The sequence below is a fragment of the Pteropus alecto genome, unplaced genomic scaffold (genome assembly GCF_000325575.1).
Source record: "Pteropus alecto unplaced genomic scaffold, ASM32557v1 scaffold7, whole genome shotgun sequence".
Taxonomy (NCBI): domain Eukaryota; kingdom Metazoa; phylum Chordata; class Mammalia; order Chiroptera; family Pteropodidae; genus Pteropus; species Pteropus alecto.
Window position 1 is genome coordinate 34,086,864 of NW_006494614.1, and position 21,316 is coordinate 34,108,179.

The 21,316-nt window shown below is 38.3% G+C and overlaps 1 protein-coding gene and 1 pseudogene across 1 annotated transcript in view; both read left to right on the top strand.

Moving 5' to 3' along the window:
* Positions 1-21,316, top strand: part of PKHD1 (PKHD1, fibrocystin/polyductin) — a 413,647-nt gene that overhangs the window by 132,057 nt on the left and 260,274 nt on the right. Inside the window, exon 37 of the mRNA XM_006926447.3 lies at positions 9,381-9,593. Coding sequence (XP_006926509.2) covers positions 9,381-9,593 — 213 coding nt within the window. The remainder of the gene's footprint in view (positions 1-9,380; positions 9,594-21,316) is intronic.
* LOC112474701 lies at positions 11,080-11,198 on the top strand (annotated as a pseudogene).

Here is a 21,316-nt window from a genome sequence, read left to right on the forward strand (position 1 = left end):
ATGGCTTACAAGGTCTTTCAAGACTTGATCTCTCCTTAACTCTTTACCTCATTTGTTGATTAATGATTTCCATAACCTGTTTATCCAGACTGGGATTGGAGATAGAAATCTGGGATGCTTATGTATCTGGGATTCTTGTGCAGATTAAAATATATTGGAGATTGAGCATTTCATGACTCGTATTTCTCATGTACTATAATATTCTGGGGGGCCAAGAAAGGTAGGAGGCATTCTCCTACCTTTTTTAAAATAAATAAATACTATGAGGAAACAACTGTTATCTTTCATTTCTAAAACTAGTATGCTATTAGCAAAATCATGTTTACAATATTCAGAGAATAATTGTATTTGGAGCCTTTCAAATACACAGATTGCTCAGGGAAGTGTACCAAATTGCAGGGCTGGCCAAAATGTGATTGGGTCAATGCTAATTGAACTTTGATAAAGAGAAGGAAGGAGATTATTTGAATGAATGAGAAACTAGGTACCTGGGGAAATTTTTATTTGACCGATACAGACAAAATTTTGTTGTTGGTAGTATTTTTTTGTTTTGTTTTTTATGTTTCTCCTTACATAATACTAGTTTTCTTTTGAAGTCTTTAGTGATTTTCTAGAAATCCATGGAACAGCTGAGGGCCTTTAGCACTTAAATGGCAGAAGCTTGGTTGGTAAAAGGAAAGTAATGGTTTTCTGGAGGTAGAAAGAAAATCAAAGTTTAGTCAATTGGTAATTGATAACAGTAGTCACAAAGACAAAGGCATTTATTTCTATCCCAGTGTTTGACTTCTTTTAAGTATTTCTATGTTGTTTCTCTTCCAAAATGTTTACACTTCGTAATTAATATAGTGTTAATTTATTTAGAAGGTTAACTTACTGAGTTTTATGTATTATAGAACAAGTAAAGGGCTAGCTAAGTCATAACCTTTATCTTCTTTATCGTTTTTCTCAGTATCTGTAAGTTTGGCCAATTCACTAAAACCAGGGCATTTCTATTCACCTGACCTTCTGGAAGTGGAAACTGCATTTTTATGTTTTTGTTTTGGCACCTAGCAGAAGGGCTGGAAAACAACAGTAAAGGTTGGTTGCATGATAAAGTGAGTTAATCGATCATACCAGCCTTGTGTTTCTCCACCCCTTAGATGATGGCAAACTTCACAAGACTACGGATACCTAATTTACCTAGAGCAGTGCTTCTCAGAGTGTGGTCCCCACCATTAGCATCAGCATCTCCTGGGAACTTGCTAAAAATACAAAATTTTGGGCCCCACAGCAAAGTTCTCTGGGAGTGAAGCTCACCAGTCTATGTTTTAAGATCTTGAGGTGATTTAGATTCATGCTCAAGTTTGAGAACTACTAGCCTAAAACAACAAGGGAACCATGCAGAATTATCAGGACTGGAAGCCAATTAACCTGGTCCAGCTATTCTTTTCCCAAAGGCTATGCCACCCTGTGCAAAGAACAGTGGAAATTTGGCTGGAGACATTGAATGGGCCTGTCCTGAGTATGACGTTTTTAGTTAGCTGCGGTTCTCTCTCCTGCCAGTGAAATCTGAGCTGATGAAAACATTTCTCCCAACTGCTATTGTTTGCGGCTCTGAGTCGGTGGTTTTATTTCAGATACATTTTTCCCTCTACGGTGCCCATTTGACTATAATACCAGACTAATTAAGGAATTAGTATGTGGCATCCATTCTGGGGAGGTGTGTGATTCTTTTCCTGCATTCTGAGAACATTTTTGCAAACACTTTCTAGTTCATATTTTCTTTTTTTAATCAGGCAGAGACATTACAATTAAAATACCGTTAAAGTGATTCTGGCAAGTATTGCAATAAGCATGTTTTTTAATTAAAGGAAGAACAGGGGGATGCATAAGCAGCATCAGCTAAAGGGGGAAATTTCATTCGATATCTTTTTTAATTGAAATGAAAAAAAAATTAGGAAAAGCAGCAACAGCAGCCCATGCCCATGTGTGTGTGTGACTTGCTCCCAGGTTGTTAGGTTTAGGTGTTCTGTGCTTGATTAATTAGTAGCCAGCCAGAGAGTCCATTCTCTTTGCCCCCAATCCTTAAAGCCTGATTTATGCCTCACATCCCCCATGAATATGTGAGGGCTCAGGCATCTATTTCCTGAGCTGCTAGTGGATAGGATTATGGAGCGTGCACGAAGCTCTTGGGGGCTCTCGTTTGCCAGCCAAATTGATTTTCCGCCTCTCTGGCCGGGGACAAGCCCACCTCGAAGGCTTCCAGGCTCTGCTCCAGTGGATCAGGCACAAGTCTAATCCGGATCTTGCCAACAAAGGAAGCTGTGTGCATCCCCATTACAATGCAAGCTTCAGGCTGTGGCTGCCTTCCCTAAATGCTAGTCTTCTACCCTCTTCCTCATCTCCTCCTGATGTTCACCTCCATAGCAGCACAGTGCAGTAGAATACAGCAGTGTATTGCAACTGTGCCCAGATCACTCAGCCTGCTCTTCTCATACAGGCAGAGGAGGATCTGTCCACCCTGAATGGATGGTCATGTATAATTCTCCAGGGAAAGGGAATTCTACAGGCTTTCCTATCTATTTGACTATTTAATGACTGGGAAGGTAACCAGATAGAGTCTGTTAAACTTTTTAAGGAACTATTCAGGAACTAAATGGAGGTTAATCGTTATAGATAAGTAAATTGGATAATTTACGTCTAAAAACTTAGGTAGCTCAAGCATTAAGCAAATGAATTATGTAGTTTGGGATATAGTTTGATCTAATTAATTGGGGTTCTCAGATGCCTTTCTGGCTCTTGCCTGCATTCACCCCTGGCTTTCCCTTTGCTTAAAACTGGAGTCGCTCTTCCTGGGTTCATTTTATCATCTGGCATTTGTGTCTTAATGAAACACACGCTTGCTCTGCACCCTTTCTCCTATGAGCCTCCTAAAAGTGACATTAAGGTTTTGCCATCTTCATCTACCACCTTCACAGTTCTTAAAGTTCTTCCTGCAACCTTTGTCTGTACAACCTTCAGATTCTTTTCCTAGTTCACCTAATTTTTTGAGCCGCTCTCAAGAATCTTGCCACTTCCTTTCCTTATTCTAGTCTTTAATATTAATATTTGACAGTGTGTCCCCCTCATCTCTCTTCTGTTCTCACTCTACATGTTCTCCTGGGGAGACCTCATTCACTTCTGTAACTTCAATTCCTATTAAATGAGGATTTAGTGAGCATTTACCAAGTTCCCCATATGCCAGGCACTGTTCTAGGCAAAGGGTCTACGGCTGTGAATGAAGTTTTATTATAGTCGAGTAAGCAAATGATATATATTTTTTTGTTGTAGATTTTATGAGCAGCGTGGAGGGGAAATTTAGTGTTGGTTGCAGGGATTTACACACAGTGAGGGCAAAGACTATGAGGCAGGGAGAGCAAGAAGTCAGTGCAGCAGGAGGATTGGGTGCCAGCGAGCCAGGGGAGAGTCGGGGGAGAATGGGCCAGGGAGGATCGGCCGTGTGCGGTTTGGTAGGCTTTGACTCTGAGTGTGGTGGGAGCCACTGGAGACTCTGAAGGGGAGAAGTGACGTGATAAGGTTTGTACAAAATAAAAATCATATTGGGTGCTGTTTTGAGAGCAGACCCTGGGGTAGGGACAAAGGCAGAAGCAGGGAGCTGAATTAGGAGGCTGTTTTAATCCAGGGATAAGGTGAGAGTGACTCAGACCCAAGAGATAAAGGTGGAAGTGCTGAGAAGTGATTGAATTAGGGGATATTTTGAGGAAAGAATGTTCAAAGTTTCCTGAAAGGTTGGTTGTGGTGTGAGAGGGAGGGGAAGTTGATTCTAGAGTTTTCAAACTGAGCAATTGGAAGCATGGAATTGCCATTTATGAAGCTGGTAAGGACTGTGAGCAGACCTATGGGACAAGACGAGGAATTTATTTTTTGGATATGCTAAGTTGAGAAGCTTATGAGACATCTAAGAGATGTTGAATAGGCAGTTGGGTATATGAGTCTTGAACTGAAGGCATAGATGGGCTTTGAAGCTATAAATTTGGGAGTCAGCAGCAATTAGCATATAATGATATTTAAAACCTTAAGACAAGATGAGACAACCAAGGCAGTGTTCATAGAATGATAGGAAAAGTGGTCCAGGGACAGTCACGGGACACTCCAAGAGTCAGTGGTTGGGACAATGAAGAGAAATCAGGTAGAGGAGCCTGGAGGGGAAGCTTGGGAGGTAGGAGGGAAGCCAGGAGGGCACAGTGCTGTGCAAGTGAGGGGAAGGGTTTCGAGAAAGAAGGCTTGACCAGCTGTGTCTGATGCTGCTGGCCACTCAGGAAAGGTGAGTACTGAGCATTGAGCTTTGGATTCAGTAGTGTGGTTGCCTTTTGTGACCTTGACAGGACCAGTTTTGGTGGAGTATCAGACAAGCCCCAAACTGGGGAGGTTTCAAGAGAGTGGAGGGAAAGAATTAAAGATAGAAAGTATAGCCGTCTCTTTTAAAGAGTCTTATTGTATGGCAACATTTATATTCTAAATTTTTCTGCAAGGGAGAAAATAGCTAAAACTGTGTATTTGTTTTTCTGAAAAAAAAAAAGAAACACAACAAATCCTTTTGTGGTTATTACAGAGGACGGCTAATTGTAGGGTTAGACAAAGCAGGTTTTGATGTACTTTGCAAGCATTAAGCTAGCTGCTAAAAGTCTATTTTACTTCCCTTTAAAAGAAACAAAAGACATGCTTAATGGAAAGAAATGATTAGATGTAAAAAGTTGTGTTCATTTATTTATTTTAGAGGGGAAGTAACAATAATGATGGTTGATTGATTTTTATAAAATTACCCAAGGTCACTGTGGGACGTTCTCAGTTTTCATGAACAATCATAACAAACAATTTAAGGGGTCACAGTTAAAGGCTGATTTCAGCCCTGCTCTTTATTTTGGCTTTCAGAAATGGGGTTGAGCTCTATAAAATGTAGAAGTAAAGTCCTCCTACTGCCCTCCCATATCAAGTAACTATTCTTTAAAGCAGTCCACTGTGTATTTGTTTTAAGCTAATAAGGTGTGAGGATAATATACTTAGGGCCTTGTCACAGAGTTAGATTAAGTATAAATTTTACATTCTTTCACACCAAGAAGCTTTAATCACATAGTTATTTTAATAAAAAATAGCTGAATTCCTTATCAAAGTCTCTTAATTTACCTCAGTTTTCTTATATTTGCCACTGATTTTCTCTGCTTTTTAGCAGAGAATAATGATTATATTAATTAATTAGTCCTGTTTATAGTACTGTTGCCATCACAAATTATTCATTTTCTTTGGACTGAGCTTTTTCTCTTCATTAGTGTGATTATTAGTTCCTGTCAGTAAATGACATTTTAAAATTTCTATCAATTTGTATCAGTGTATTTAACATTTTGCTTGGTGATACGAGGGACAAAGTCTATGTTTATATATTTACCTACTAATCCTTGTAATCTGTTTCAAATCCGTTTTGGAATAAGGCAAGGTATATCTATATTAACAAAATTAAAATAAATCGTATGTAAACAAGCCATAGGCAAATTAACTTAGGTTAACACATGTTTTTCCTTAAAGTGTAACTATGATAACAAACCTAATTAATAAAAAAGCTTCCTGGGAGGGTTTGTGGAATTGGATAAGATCTGAGTTTTTCCGTCAGGTGGTTCTGGATTCTAATGCTTCCTTTGCCTGTTCTGCACTAAAAGAGGAATTAGCCTTTTGCAGCCCAATCTCTGCTTTGTGAAATACAGAGGGTGATATCAACCTCTTAATTTTGTTTTGGAGGTCATTTCAGATGACAAATATAAGTATTTTGGTGCATGATAGGTGCATAATAAGTGTTAACTCTCTTTTTTTATTTCCCCACCGAAGTCTTATTTCAACTGACTATGCATGCAGTATCTTTTTCAAGCAAAATTCAAAAAAATATTCACTGCAGCATCAGTGGTGTCAGAAAAACATGAGTTCCATGTTTCTGTCAGTGTCATATGCACATCTTACTGCATTCTTGAATATGTAGATGCTAGATGTTCCAGAGCTAGCAGGAGCCTTAGTGACACAAGACTCTACTCTTCATTTCACCAGTGAGAAAAGGGACTATCCTTAGAGGCACTGAATAGGACAGATTAGAGAATTGAGTAATCTGATGCCCAGCAGTTTTATGAGACTTACTGAGGGTTATTAAGAAGCCAGTAGCAGAGTCAGGACAGGAACCTCGATTTCATACCCTGCCTCCACTACTGGCTCATCAAGGTCAGTTCAGATTTCCTGACTACAATGGAGTCCTGCCATGCAAATCTATGGTCCACCAGTTTAAGGTAATTAATTGGAACATTAATCACTTGTGTCTGTGAGTGAAAAAAGTTTTAGTAAACACACGACTATGACCTGTAGCACAGGTCATGTTTTTTCTCTCTTGTTCACAGCAAGATTCATTATCATTATTGCATTTCTAATGATTATTCTTATCATTATAATGACAATGGAAGGAAAAATAAAGTCAAAATTTTCACAAGGTCCTTTAGAAGTCTAGTAAGCAGTGTGGTGCCAGCAACAGTGAGATGTTGGAAGGATGTGGTCTAGAAGTGTTAAAGTGATGGAGCCACTGTAGAAATAGAGCAGTAATGGCAATAATGGGGGAAATGAAGATGGATGTGATGATAGCGACAGGCACCGTTGCATTAGTGTCTAATAGTTGTCTGAGCTGAGATCAGGGACCTACATGCACAATTTCAAGAAATATCACCATAATTCTCTGAGGGAAGAACTTTTACCATGTACATTTTACAGGCAGAGAAATTGGATACACAATGGGGTGTGTTCTAAATTGTGACTGAAAGGAAAGAGCTCTTTAAGAGGTTAAGCCCAAGAAAACATTCTGTGACAGTTACTGGTAGAGTTGGCTTGGGGTTTAGTATTGAAGGCTAGAAGTCTTGGTGGAAAGGGCCAAGGAAAGCTGAAGAGAAATGTTAGACAGCAGGAGGAAGAAGGGGCCTTCACATTTGACTATTGGGTCAAATATTAATTGATCACTATCTCTGCATTATATGGGGCATAAAGAAAAATGACTGAAGGCACCATAGCTTTATTCTGCTCTCCCTTTAATTCCTCCGGTACATATTTAAGTACTTCAGGTTGTGATTTCTGGAAAACAACAGTCCAACTCAATAATTTGGCACATTGTATTTCGGACTGAATTTAGCAGATGAAGAGTCTCTGTTCTTAAATGCTCCTCAGCAAGACCTCATGATTATAGCAGGATCTGCCTTTTGAGCCATTTCTGACACCTGCCCTTTCCACATCCTTTGGCTACTGTTAGCTCACTGAAACAAATAGGGACTTATAAATTAAGTATAATAACATCCTTTTAGAGAAAATGGGAATGAGTGTGTATATGTGTGTGTGTCCACAAGGAAATAAATTTAGGTACTTAAACCAGATATAATCATTTACTCAACAATTATATATTAAGTGCCAATTATCTATCAGTCACTGTTCTAGACACTGAGACTATAGAAGTGAATAAAGCGGAAAGGAATCTTCATGAAGCATGCATTCTAGTTGGGGGAGGACAGACAACAGACATGTAAATATATATATTTGATATTAAGTGTTATGAAGAGAAAAATATATCTGGGTAAAGAGCCAGAACATGCTACTTTATAGAGATTGGAGAAGAAGGCCTCTGTGAGATGCTGACATTTGAATAGAAACAAGAGGGGAGTGAGCCACATGGATATCTGATAGAAGAATGCTCCAGGTAAAGGAAGAACGCATGCATGGGCTCTGAGCCTGTTTGAGAACTAACAGGCAGGCCAGAGTGTTTGGGGCAGAGGAGTGAAAAAATGACTTGTAGAAGATGATGTTGCAGGGATACTGGAGGTGGGGCTGCACATCATGAGGGGCTTTTTGTTGACCAATGTAAAGACTTTGACTTTTATTCAGAGTGAGATGGGAAGTTACTTTCAGGTTTAGAAAATAGGACCCTGGTGTTTCCAATATAAAGTCATGACTCTGATCACTTTGTTACAAGGTAGAAGAATCTAGTCTACTGCTTTTGTAAACCACTTATAGGAGGGAGGTAGATTTAATACCTCATTGAGGTTAAAGTATTTGTATACATAGGATACTTTAATTATTTTGGCAATATTGAGAAAATTGTGCATAAAATATAAATATTTTGATTCCTTTTAAAGAAAAGCATAAAATAAAAAAATATGTTTTAACATATTAAATATTTATTCTCACAATATAAAATAATTTTATTATAAAATGATATTCTTGTTATAGAAAATGCAAATATTAAAGCAATATAGTGTCTATATCAGTTAAAGTTATTTGATTGCAAATAACAGAAACCAACTTTCTTTAAAAAAGGCAAATACTATGCGATTTCACTTATATGTGGAATCTAAAAAACAAATGAATAAACAAAATGAAACAAACTCATAGATTCAGAGAGTAAACTAATAGTTGCCAGAGGGAGGGGATGGGTTTTTGGCAGAAAAGGGAGGAAGAAGATTAAGAATCATAACAAATAACGAATAAATAAAGAAAGAAAACATATTAGGAAAGTATCGAGTAGCTTATAGAACTGATGGAAAGTGGAAAATTAGGTATAGAAGTGATAGCAATCAGGGCATTTTGGAGGGGTTTGGCGGGGCGGGGGAAGTCTCGGAAACAGGAACTCTTTTTAGGTGCATCAAGGTACCAGCACTAGAATTACTGACATGTAAACATTTCCAGTGTTTTCTTTTCTTTTGCTTTAGATTTCCCTTTGAAGACTGGGTATGTGACTCAGGCTATGGTAGGATAAGACACTAAGATTCACAGTCCTTCTCAACGCCATTCAATGGACCAGAGCAATTCTTTAATGATATGAGAGGCTATTATCAAAAGTACAATGGAGGTTGGTCAGCAAAACACTACAAATGTCATGATGGTAGCCTGAATAACACTTTCTTTTACCATAATTCTTATCGTAATTTTGACACATTTTCTTCTATTCCTATTTTCTGTTCACTTGTTTCCCAGTTTTTTTAAACTTAATTTTTATATACTGCTTTAATCTGCTGCTAAAAGGTAACAAGAGTAACCTCATGACTTATTAAACTAGTCTTAAGTTGCCAGACATTTAGGTTATCATCATTAAAAATAGTATAAATAAAGCAGCAGTGAATAGTGATAACAAACCTAAGCTGTCTCGGTAATATAGAGCTTCTGCTCCTGGGTGTCTGATCTACTCTGTTATGCTTCTAGAAGAGAGAGAAAGACAAAATAAGCCTATATTCCAGCAGAAGTACATAAACAAAGAGGATTTTATCACACATTGGAACCGTCAGAATGAGGTGAGGCTCGTCCTTCCAGGGACTGATAATCTTCTCTTTGGCCATTAGGAGGCAAGCTGATTTTCATGGATTCAGGACCTATCGAGCTCAGGGCACACTCTATCCTTGTTTCTGATGGTGGAGAACTCCAGATTGGATCCGAGGACAAGCCCTTCCAAGGCAAAGCTGAGATCACACTCTATGGGAGTTACCGCTCTACCCCCTTTTATCCATATGGTGTCAAGTTCCTGGCTGTGAGAAATGGAACTCTTTCCTTGCATGGTGAGTGAGGCAACTGACCAGAAGAGATAAGGTAGGGCTGTAACTAGCCAATGTGCGGGCAGTGGGGAAATAAGGACATTTAAAAATCTTTGTCTGTCAGTTGCTGAGGCAACAAAGTTAATTAGAGTATGGGCACTATTTCCTTAAATTAGAATTATTAATGGTTATGATTCCTGTGGCAGAGTACACCATAGCTCTCGGTTGTTTGCTCCCTTTCCTGTAAGAGGTTTATATACTTCTTTCCACTTTCAGGTGGCTTTCAATGCCTTCTAAGAGTAAACCTGGAGAGTTTCAAAACTGAAAGTGGGCCTAACTATTAACTTGTTTTGGTCAATGGAATGCAAGTGGAAATGATGTACTCACTGCAAGGCAAATAGGCAAATACTATGCGATTTCACTTATATGTGGAATCTAAAAAACAAATGAACAAACAAAATGAAAGTTTTAAGTAGAAGTTTTAAGAGCCATTGCAATGCTTTGCCCATTTTGCCCTTTTCTCTCTGAGAACAACCTGTCCCAGGTGGGGGCAGCTGCCTCAGCCCGGGAACCTGAATAATGACAACCAGGGCATAGCTTCAGCTTATGTACTGCTGCAGCTGATGTGTGTGAGTGAGGAATAAACTTTGGTTGTCATAAGCCACAAACAGATTTGTGTTTGTAATTGCAGCATAATGTAGTAAAAAACAACTGATATGATTACTTAGCATATTCTGATGGCTGTATACACTGATGGCATTGCAAACCAAATCGAGACAACTTCATTTTGTTGTTGTATCTATGTTCCCCTCCTGTGCAAAAGGTTCGATTACATTTCCTCTTAGATTTCTGCTTCAGAAGGGCTGGGTGTTTATGGATTTCTGGGAAAAAACAGAGATTAGGCGATAGTGTGTTTCTGCTCCAATTTTATTTGCTTTCTGATCATTTCATCCAACTTGAAAAATAGACATTTTTATTTCCTTCGAGAATCAAGAATTACTAATTGTGCCAGGAAAAATTTTAATATCAAACTAGAAAATGTAAGTATAAAATGATGTGCTTTAAGTATATTTTAGTGGATACTTGTATATTTTCGGTTATACAACATGAGCCAAAAGCAGATCAAAAATATGGTCTTTAGATAGTGGCCCAATCTCCAGAAAACATGATCTTGTCTACATTGAATTTTTTATATTGGCATAACAATAATATATTGGCATAACAATAGTATATTGGCATAAGAATAATATTTCTAGACATGGGCATATAGCTATGCTGAGGAATCCATTTTGTTCCATCAAGGCTCTGTCTATTACAAACTCTGGGCCTCAATCATTGTCTACTAAAAAAGCACTCTTTGCCTCTTTTGGCTTCCTTTGAGAGTAAGTAAGATCTTTTTGTTAAGTATTTAGTAAGTGTTGACTATGGACTTGCCAGGGTACTAGGCACTGGGGATAAATTTTATAAGGTTTAAAAACTATCTGGAGAGAAATTCAGAATACCTACAATAGTCTACGGCCATGCTACCCTGAACAATCCCGACCCCATCTGATCTTGGAAGCTAAGCAGGGTTGGGCCTGGTTAGTACTTGGATGCGAGACCACCTAGGAAGATCAGGTGCTGTAGGCATAACAAATAAAAAAATAATGATTGTAAACCGACAAAGTCCTTGCAATTCTGTGAGGTCAACCAAGGGTTGCCTCATCTAAAAAGAAAAAAAAAATACCTACAATATTCTTATGTTCTATTTCTAAGGAGGACTATTTTTTTCTATCTTCATCGGCAAGCACTTACATTAATCTTATAGCCCAGGATCTACAAGGGTTTTCTGTTTACACATCAGCCACAATCTTCAAATGTTTGCTTTAGTCCAACAGCTATTTAGGCCACTAACCCAATGTTTTGCTGTTTATCACTGAAAAACATAGCTGGAGAACAAGAGGGCACATATCAATATTTCTACCAGTACCTAGACCATCCGAAGGACCCCAGATCTTTCATAGATACCCTCTGGTTTGAGAGTCACTGTCCTATATGATGCAGATGGCAAAACTCTTGCTAGAAATCGAAATTCAAATGAAGAGCAAAAACTTTCATTCTCATGATCTATTATACCTTTTTATGCCTATATTTTAAATGTACCCCATGTTCTTAAACCTGCGATTAAAGAGGGATAAAGTTAAAAAAATCCCAAACATCATTGCTTACAATTGATACAGGGCAATCATAGCAAAGTGCATGCTTTTAACATGTTTTGAGAATTTTGAAGATTGAAAAGAAATTTTGCTACTTTAGCCCTTCTCTCTCTGCTCTCCTTATTTTCTCTCTCTTCTCTCTCTGCTCTCCTTATTTTCATCTTTTCTCCTCCCCTTAATCCTTTACCAGTATCCCTCCCCATCTCTTTCTCCTTCTTTCTCCTCCTCCTCCTCTCCTTCCCTGTATTCCCAGAGTTAGGCTGTCATCAACAACTGTTTTCCCCATTTCTCCAAGGCCCTACCCATACTAGGGTGATGAGGATCTCTTCTTAATCACAGAGCTTGTACATTGAACACAGGTAAAATCAAGCTATTTTCCTCTCTGACATGATACTGCTGCATTTCACTCATTTGGAAAAAATAGATGAAAAAGAGCTTAGCCACTGGATGAAAGGGACTCCCTTCTTCTGTCTCTGTCAGAGAACCCAGAAACAGCCTGAGGCTCATCAATATTCCCTCTTCACCTCACTCCCTCACCACCTGAGGTCTCAAACTGATTATCCCTCAGGCATGGTGGTATATCATGGTTAAAATCGTTACATAATTTCACTGGCCTCTTCCCAAGGCCAGAGGTGGGTCTGGTGACACTGGGGCTTTAGGGAAAAACTAATTTTCTTCTGCTGTCAAGTATGCAAAACAGTGAGCAACTTGATTCACTGCTTTGTGCCCAGAAAGCCCCTAATGACCCAGTTTTCACTCAGCTTCCAGGATGATGTAGTGAGGAGATTTACCAACTTTAATGTTTAGAAGACTTTTCTCAAGGAGATTTTTACGATGCATCTTTCTGGGCCTCACCTCCAGAGTCTGACTTGGTGGGCCTTAGGTAGACCTAGAAATGTGCATTTCAATGGGACCCTCATGTGATTTGATTTAGGTAGCCCACTGACTATAATTGGAGAAATACTGTTTTTAGTGGTTAATAGTTTTAGAATCACAAATCAGTGCAGTTCTGTGGCTTATCAGCTAGGACCTTGGACAAATTAATCTCTATAAACCAGGAGAACACAATATCCACCTCATAGACTTACTACTTGTGAACTGCTCCAAAGTAGTTGGTATGCGGTAACACTCAAATAGTGTTAGTTATGGCTGTTTTGATTATATTCTTCTTTTTTTCCTCCCAAAGCACTGAATACCCGGTGCCAATCATCTCATTTTCTTTTTCTTTATTAATTTTCTTATCTACCTCTTTTCATCAGAGCAAGAGAGAGTTTAACTTTAGCGATCATGAGGTAGCAACATTCCGAGGCACCTTCTGTTCTGTTCCTGCCATCTAGTGAACACCTTTTGATTGTAATCTCTCATAGTACAGTTGCTTCTCAGTAGTGAATAATCACCATTTCTGGGCATGGCTCAATAAAGTCTTCTTGAAAATCATGTTCATGCACCCCGGATTAGCCAGAAGGAGAACGCTGCCCAGCCAATGATGCCTTTTGTAGGCATTGTATTCAGTAGTGCAGTAATAAGAGGACTGAGTGAGAGACACTAATTTAACTCCAGCTCAGGTCATAGAGAATCACACAAATGGGTCTGCCTGTCATAATATAGCTTTCCTCACCTTCTCCCTCCCATATCACTCTTCGCTGCTGCCCCCTGTAACCCTTCTGCTATGGCTGATTTTTATCATAGATTAAAATCACTAAGCAAACAGGCTTTGCAGTTTAGTTGTCACGAGGAAAGATAGAGTTGAAAGCACGTTTAATGTTTTTCTTTTAATGTAGAAAAATTCTCATGCATTAACATACATTCACACATGCACACACACCCCCCTATCCCTGCATGAACAGACACCCACAGGCTGTGCTGTCTTTCTCTTTCTCTTTCTTTTTCTCTGGGTTTGGGAGTAAATTGGGGCAAGGCATATTCTGAATCTCGGGTGGAATTCAGATGGTAAGTTCTGTCAGCTGCTCACTTCGATAGTTAATATGACTAAAGGGTTGTAGGATCTCTCCAGAGGGGCAATCTGGGGTTGGGTGGTTGTAGTCAATAACGAAATTTCACTCTTGCCTTTTGCTTTCTCCACTCTGTCTGCCAATCCGGGTTCACCACCCCAAACCGAGTGCCAATCACATGTCACTTTTCAAGGGGGTTGCTGTCAGCCTGGGCAACTTGAATTTTTGACAATGTAATTACGGCCCTTGCTTCCACAGTGGGAGTCTGAACAGAATGGTGGGGCTTTTATTGATTGTTCAGCATGGAAATTTATCAATGTCTCTCACTTCATTTCTAGTTCCTCCCTGAGAAATTTGGCTGACACTTTCTTAGTAGAAAAAGCAGGCTTTTGGCCTTGAATGGACTTCTGTCTTTGTCCTTTTCAAGAAATTACAAGATATAGGCAATAAATATAAATGGAAGTTTCTGAGAAAAGCTAGTTTGTGGCAGCATGTTGGAGGAATTGTTATGAACATAAGAATTTGGTAGGAATATATAAGAAAAAAGTAGTCTAAAGAAGTAAGTTTAAATTGGTTTGTTTTCCTTCTAAAAGTAATAACTACCCATATTTGGATTTCATGCTTTTTATAAGTACTGTACACAGGCACCATTATCGTAGTTGCCAAAGAGTACCAGGCTGTCTTGAAGCACAGTGTCATGTGCGTGGAGTAGGATATTCCCATGTGCACGAGAGTGTTCCTGGTCAGTGGTTTCCATGCTGTGCTCCACAAAATTCAGATGTTTCCAGGGGAGTTTCAGGGATTCTACAAACAATGAAGTATTTGAAGATCAAGCAGTAAAGGTTTAAATTGCTCAAGTAATCAATTTATTTTATCTCTACTCTGTATTTGCATTCAATATAATATTTTATTAGAAGAAAGAGTTCCATTGTTAAAATAGTGATTAAAAACAGCTCTCCTAGTTCATTTTTTCAACTGCAGCGTGTAAGATGCAGTGAAGAGTTCAATGTCTCTCTTTGTGTGATTCCTTATTTCCCCAAGAGTGATGGAGCTTGGAGACATTTCCTATCATCTCTTCTTTGATGTGGGATGAAAATTTCCAGAGCCCATTTTCATCTTATAACAGTGCCTCTGTATCCGACGATATATTTCCAGATCTCTGCTCTTTTGTCACCTGATCAATCATTTCCAGTCCTGTCTCCTCTATATCCGTAACATCTCTTCTTGCCTCTGCCCTTTCTCTATTTTTTTCTAGACTATGAGTCTTCCTTTCCTTCTGCCTCTCGCTCCTTCAGGCTGAAATATAAACCATAGCTGTGGCATGACATTTTTAGATGTGGCTTTACTTTTCTTAAATCATTTAGTTTTAAAGGGATCAGAACCCAATACAAACAAACTTAGGCAAAACAAAATACTTGTAGATCTTGCTCAAACTGTAGGATGGGCAGGAAGGCAACTGGCTTTGGGCATAACTCCTCCAGGGTTCCAAATACCATCAGGACTTACTCTCAATCGCTTACCTCTGGGTCTCTTCTGTATGCATTGGCTTCACGTGCTCCTACTTAGTGGCTTCTTCCACATGGCCACTGAATTTTCTGGTTTCACGTGGACTTTGATTTTCCACTATCAAAAAACAGAACTCTGTATTCTATCATTAGTTCCAAAAATAACCAGGAAAAGCCTCACAAAGTCCAGGTTGATTTACCTATCAGGCTTAGGACTATACATGGTTTTTAGGGAGATAGGGGACTGTGATTGTTCCAGCTCCAGTCACTTTACCAAACTTTCAGGCTAGGGAGACAAGTCCCTGTGAAAAGATGCAACTTCACCTTGACCAGGGAGGCCAGGATGGAGCTGTGGTGTGCTTGTGTATATGTGTGATGAGTGTTTGTTTTGAGAGCTGTTTATCAAAAGAAAGAATGGTCGAAAACTTTTGCTTTGATTGGACATTCCCTCTCAATGTTAACCAAAGTTTAATATTTTATTGTCCCAGGATCTTATAGCATCTAAGTTTCTAATATATGCTATAATTTTTCTTCTTCGTTTTCAGGAATCTTGCATTTCCTCATTATTGAAGAGGTTCTTTGCCTTTGCCTAGTATTTTTCACAATAAAATATTCCTTGGAATTTTATGGAAAACTTGAGCTGATGTGGTTTGTGAATTGGTTATAGGGCTATGCAAATGGAAGAAGTACATTTTTAGGGATGTTTGAGAGACTCAAACCTTCTAGACAGAAATCCGACTCAGAACAGACTTAATTTTCTCTAATCACTTTTTTTTCATATTACAGTCTCTACTATTATTGTAATTGCTGTCTATTTTTCCCATTACATTCATTAATATTTGCTTCATAGATTTAGGTTCTCCTATGTTGGTTGCAAAATATTTACTAATGTAATATCTTCTTATTGGATTGAGCCTTTTATCATTATGTAATATCCATATTTGTCTCTTATTGCAGTATATTTTTGTAAAAAGTCATTTTGTCTAAGTATAACTACTCCAGCTTTCTTTTGGTTTCCATGTGCCTGGAATATCTTTTTCCTTCCCATTCTGTTCAGTCATCATGTCTTTACATTTAAAGTCAGTCTCTTTAGGCTGCAAATAGACGCATCATTTAAAAAAAAAAATCCTTTCAGCCCCTCTCTGTCTTTTGATTAGAGAATTTAGTTCATTTATATTTAGAATAACTATCGATAGGTATGTAGTTATTGCTATTTTGTTAATTCTTTTTTGGCTGTTTTTGTAGTTCATCTCAGTTCTTTCCTTCTCTTGCTCTTTCTAATGACAATCTTAATCCATATTCTGATGGAGCATTTTCCCCCTGTCCTTTAGCAACACTTTAGGCATCATAGCTTTGCAGTCTATGTTAGATATAAAAAAGGCCAGTCCTAATTCATCCAGTTTAAAACTCATCATCAAGACTCCATCCAGAAGCACTGGCAATGGCAGAGGCAATGCCATTCCTTCACTCTTCCTCCCATCCTTTTATTTTATATTCTCTCGGTGTTGGGGCAGGTAGAAGAGTTGAGGCAAGAAGGTCAACAGCTTTTTATTGAACTGTGCAGTTGTATCCTCTGCTGGGGGTTGCTGCCTCTCTGGATAATACTGGCTGACTGTCGATTCTCTCTTCGAAGATTCCTGCGTGACATCATTGGAGCCCTGTAGGATACCTTCCCCATTTCCCAGTGTGGAAGATCCATCTGGGTTTGCAGTCCCCTTAGCTTCTACCTTAGGTCCCATTTTGAGCAGAGTACTAGGAGATTAGCTCAGGCCAAGCTGCCTTCCCTAGAATCTACTTGATCCAGAGGAAATGTACAAATCTTTTCATGCCCAAAATGTTGTACTCATAAACCCTTTTTCTGCCCTGCTCTCTCTCTAATTCTCCTTGCTCCTTCTCAGGTAGGCATGGGCAGCCTAGCAAATATCTTACGTATGCAGACATCCGACCTAGGAGAAAGAAGCCAGTCTCCCCTTCTTGTAGGCAACTCTGTGAGTGGTACTTTTGAAGCCCTTTTTCTTTGTTCAGGTAGAGAGAAGTACCCTCAGATTTCCCTCTATAGGAAGGAGAAAAAAAGACCATGGCTGGGTCACCTAGGCTAATGATTCACCCACATTTCTGAGAATTCCTTTGAATTTCCTCTCTGTTGTTCATATAGCCTGTGGTAGAGTCTATCCAGGGATGGCACAGATGGCAGAGTTAGATTAGCTCTTTTTTAATAAGCTCAAGGAAATGTCTCCTCCTAACTATTCATGACTCACTTACAATGTGGGGTGCTAATCATTCCCTTGACCCCTGCTTGGGTCCTTCCTCTTTGTTGGTTTGGGGGAAGGAGAAGTCCTGCTTACCAATTTGCTACACATGTGACAGTGTATGCTAAAGGGATACTTTCACATGTGAAGCAAATGAAAGGGAGAGCAACTGTTGATTTTTTTCTTTTCTTTTGTTTGTGTCTGTTTTGCTGTGTTTTGTTTTATTTTGATTTACGAGTGGGAAGGAAGTAAGATCAAATTGTGGAGAGAAATGGAGAAAGAAAGGTTGGGAAAATTCAAAACCTATTCATTGCTTTCTATAATCTTAAACGAATTTCAGTACAGCATTGGGTTTCCGGTCAGCTGGCATATTGTGGCAGATTATAATCGAGCAGTCAAGTTAACACTCGTGAATGTGGTTCTAGTGTATTCGGAAGCTTCAGCATGGTAGGATGACAAGTGACTGGGTGAATGGTTCTCGAATCAGAGCAGAAGAGAATCAGTCTTTAACTACATGTCCCTCCAAATATATCCAATACTACCAACAAAAAGTAAAGTAGACATTTTCTCTCTTCTAATAATGCTTTAAAAAAGTCTAAAATACAACTCTTCTATGAACAATGGCAGAAACATATCTGGTAAAATCTCACTGATTTTTAACTGAGATAAATTAGAATTTGTAATTACTTAATCTGGACAAGAGTGACCTTGGAACAACCTATAAGAAAGAGTTTCTTAGATGAAGAGTATAAAACATACTTCATGAAATTGTTTACACACGTTAAAGGTGAACATACTGTTTTTAAGGTCTTTAGGATTTTGAGGTGTTTATGTGTAAATGTATACTGCTAATTAGAAATGAGTTCTAACTATTCAATAATCCAAGTATAGCAGGAACCCTACTTAGAAACACATTGTGAGATACTTTAAGTTTCTATATATACCTGAAAGTGTTAGCATTCATTAGATCTTTTTTAGTTGCGAGTGACAGAAAACTCAATTCAAACAAAAATAAGGGCATTTGTTGCCTCACATAACTGAAAACTTTCAGCACAACTGAGTGCAAGTGCTCCAATGAAGTCATTAGGACTTCGTTTCTATGCAACTCTTGGTTCTACTTTCCCCTGACTTGGCTTTGTTTTCCTTTATTTTTTAATTTTATTACGTTTATTAGGGTGACATTGGTTAATAAAATTATATAGGTTTCAAGTATACAATGTAATAATATATCATTTGTATATTGCATTGTGTGTTCATCACCCTAAGTCAAATCTCCTTCTGTCACCACATGTTTGACCTTCTTTACCCACTTCTGCCTCTCTCCTACCTCCTTTCCCTCTGGTAACCACCATACTGTTATCTGTGTCTATGAGTTTTCATGTGTTTGTTTGTCTTGTTTGTTCTTTTGTTGCTTTCAATAAGAAGACAAAGAAATGGCTTCATTTGCAATCAAGCTCTCTCCTTATGAAGGCAGAAATGGGTCCCTACAGCTCCAATGAAAGAGTGACTCTTTTCCAATGGCTATTTCATGTTTGAGCAAATTTCAGGATTCCTTCCATTAACATTTCATATCCCTTCTTTGTTTTATCCCCTTTAATCTTTAACACTAACGTATTAAATACAGCTTATTTATTGTATTTGCTGAACATATTCCAGTGTCTCTTCCAGTAGAATGTGCACGTTATGAGGGCAGACTTTCCTGTTTTTTTTTTTGTTTTTGTTTTTCATTTACAACATCCCTATTTCCTATAACAGAGCCTGGACTCATAGTAAGCTTTTAAGAAATATTTGTTGTGTGAATAACTAAATTAAAAGTTTGAGCAAAATCCTCAGGATTAACTTTAGCCCTGTTTGAGTAATAAAGCTCATTACTGAACCTGCTGTTATGACCAGGGAAGTAGTTCAGGCAGGAGTTCCCTCATACTCAGCTTTTTGTTCTTTTCAGATCTTCAATAGATTGTAGGAGTTCCAGCCAACCCAGGAAGGGCAATCTGCTTTACTCGACCTATAGATTCTAAAATTAATCTCCTTCAGAATCGCCTTCACAGACACACCTAGAATAATGTTTGGCCAATGTGTATGTATCACGTAGCCCAGGAAATGTGACACATAAAATTAACTATCACAGTAATTAAAGTAGATCCTATTTTCTATAACTGACTCTGTATCATATTGGACACATAAGCCATTAAGATATCAAGTTTCTTGTCTTGACACAAAGCTTCCCAAGGGGGAATAACAAGCTCCAAGATCCACCTCTTCCTCTCAAGATTTCTGTGGTTTACTTTCTCCTGCTGGGACATGAGGATCTTGGTTCATATTCTGCATCTTCTCTAGTTGAACTCAACCATGATCAGTCATGGAGCACTCAATCTCTCTTCTTCTGCTTGAATGTGCAAGGAAGTAGGCTGCTTAGGGCTGAATACCATTTCTACTGCTAACTAGCTGGTGGACCTTGAAAAAGCCAACTAATCAGTATTTTAGTTTTCATATTTACAAAATGGAGCTGATTCTAAAATATTTCTTATGAAGTTATTATGCTGTTTAAATAAAATAAAACATGTAAAGAACTTAGCACAATGATGGGCACAGAGCAACCGCTCAATGAATGTTAGTTATTGTCATGTTATTATAATATGCCTATAATTTTGATTTGATTAATCTGCCTCATTATTATTCTAAGTATAGGATGGTGTGTATTATTTTCCAGTAAATCTGTTAGCTGGAAACCTGATTGTCATTTTTAATATCCTCTTCTCTATTGTTCCCTGTGTTGTGTGCATCGCCAAGTCTTGATTTTAATTCTTAGATAACTCATGAGCCCATTTACTACTCTTTATCTCCATTATTATCATCTTAGTTTATGATATTGTCAGCTTGTGCCTGGACTATTGTTTAAGTTTTCTATTTGTCTTTTAGTTGTCATTTTTGTTCTTCTCTGACTCATTCTTTACCTTGGAGCTAAGATGATCTTTTAAAAACACAGATCTGTTCATATCATGCTGTTGCTCAAAATTCTTCAGTGGCTTCCCACTGTTCCTAGAATAAAGTCCAAGATTGCTAACATGATTATAATGCCCGCTCCGAAGTAGGTCCCTGCCTATACCTCAGGCCTTGTATTCTACTCCCCGCTCCCACCACCCTGTGATGCTCCGGGTCTTGGTAACCTTCTTTTAGTTTATTAAATGGTTAATATAGTCTAGATTTTACACTTTTGAGTACTGAAAGAAATTCAACTTTGTTAAATAAATGGAATGCTACATAGGTAGGAACTTGTGCTTTTTCCTTCAAAGAGAATTCTTCCATATGTATCATCAAAGAAGTAGCATTGCTTTCAGCTTGGTCATGGAGAAAGAGTATCATTGAATTAGGTATTATAGTCAGTATTTGTTAAAATTGAATTTTACCTAGATCCTGGCACTTTATAATTTTCAAAGCTGCTTCCCATTCTTTCCTGTCACGTAACTCACAATAACTCTGTGAAGTAGGAAAGACTGGGATTATTACTTTCATCTTATAGATGATGAGAATGGGGCCCAAAAGGGGAGGTAACTAAGATTCATTCCATCCTTTTCATAGATTTAATACACTCACGGGCTTGCTTCCATTTTGTATACGCATAACTAGTGTTCACTTGTGGCAGAAAGATAAAGAGAAGATATTCCTTTCAGGTTTCTGGAACGGTTATTTTTGGATCCCAAGTGGAGCTTTATTCTTTATGGCTCCTTTTGTAACATTCTTGATGGGGCACCAAGGGCCTGTTTCTTTCCCAGTTTGCTATTTGCCTTTTGTATTTTGATGGCATTTTCTGATCTCTGTGAAGGCAAATATACAAATACTTTCCTT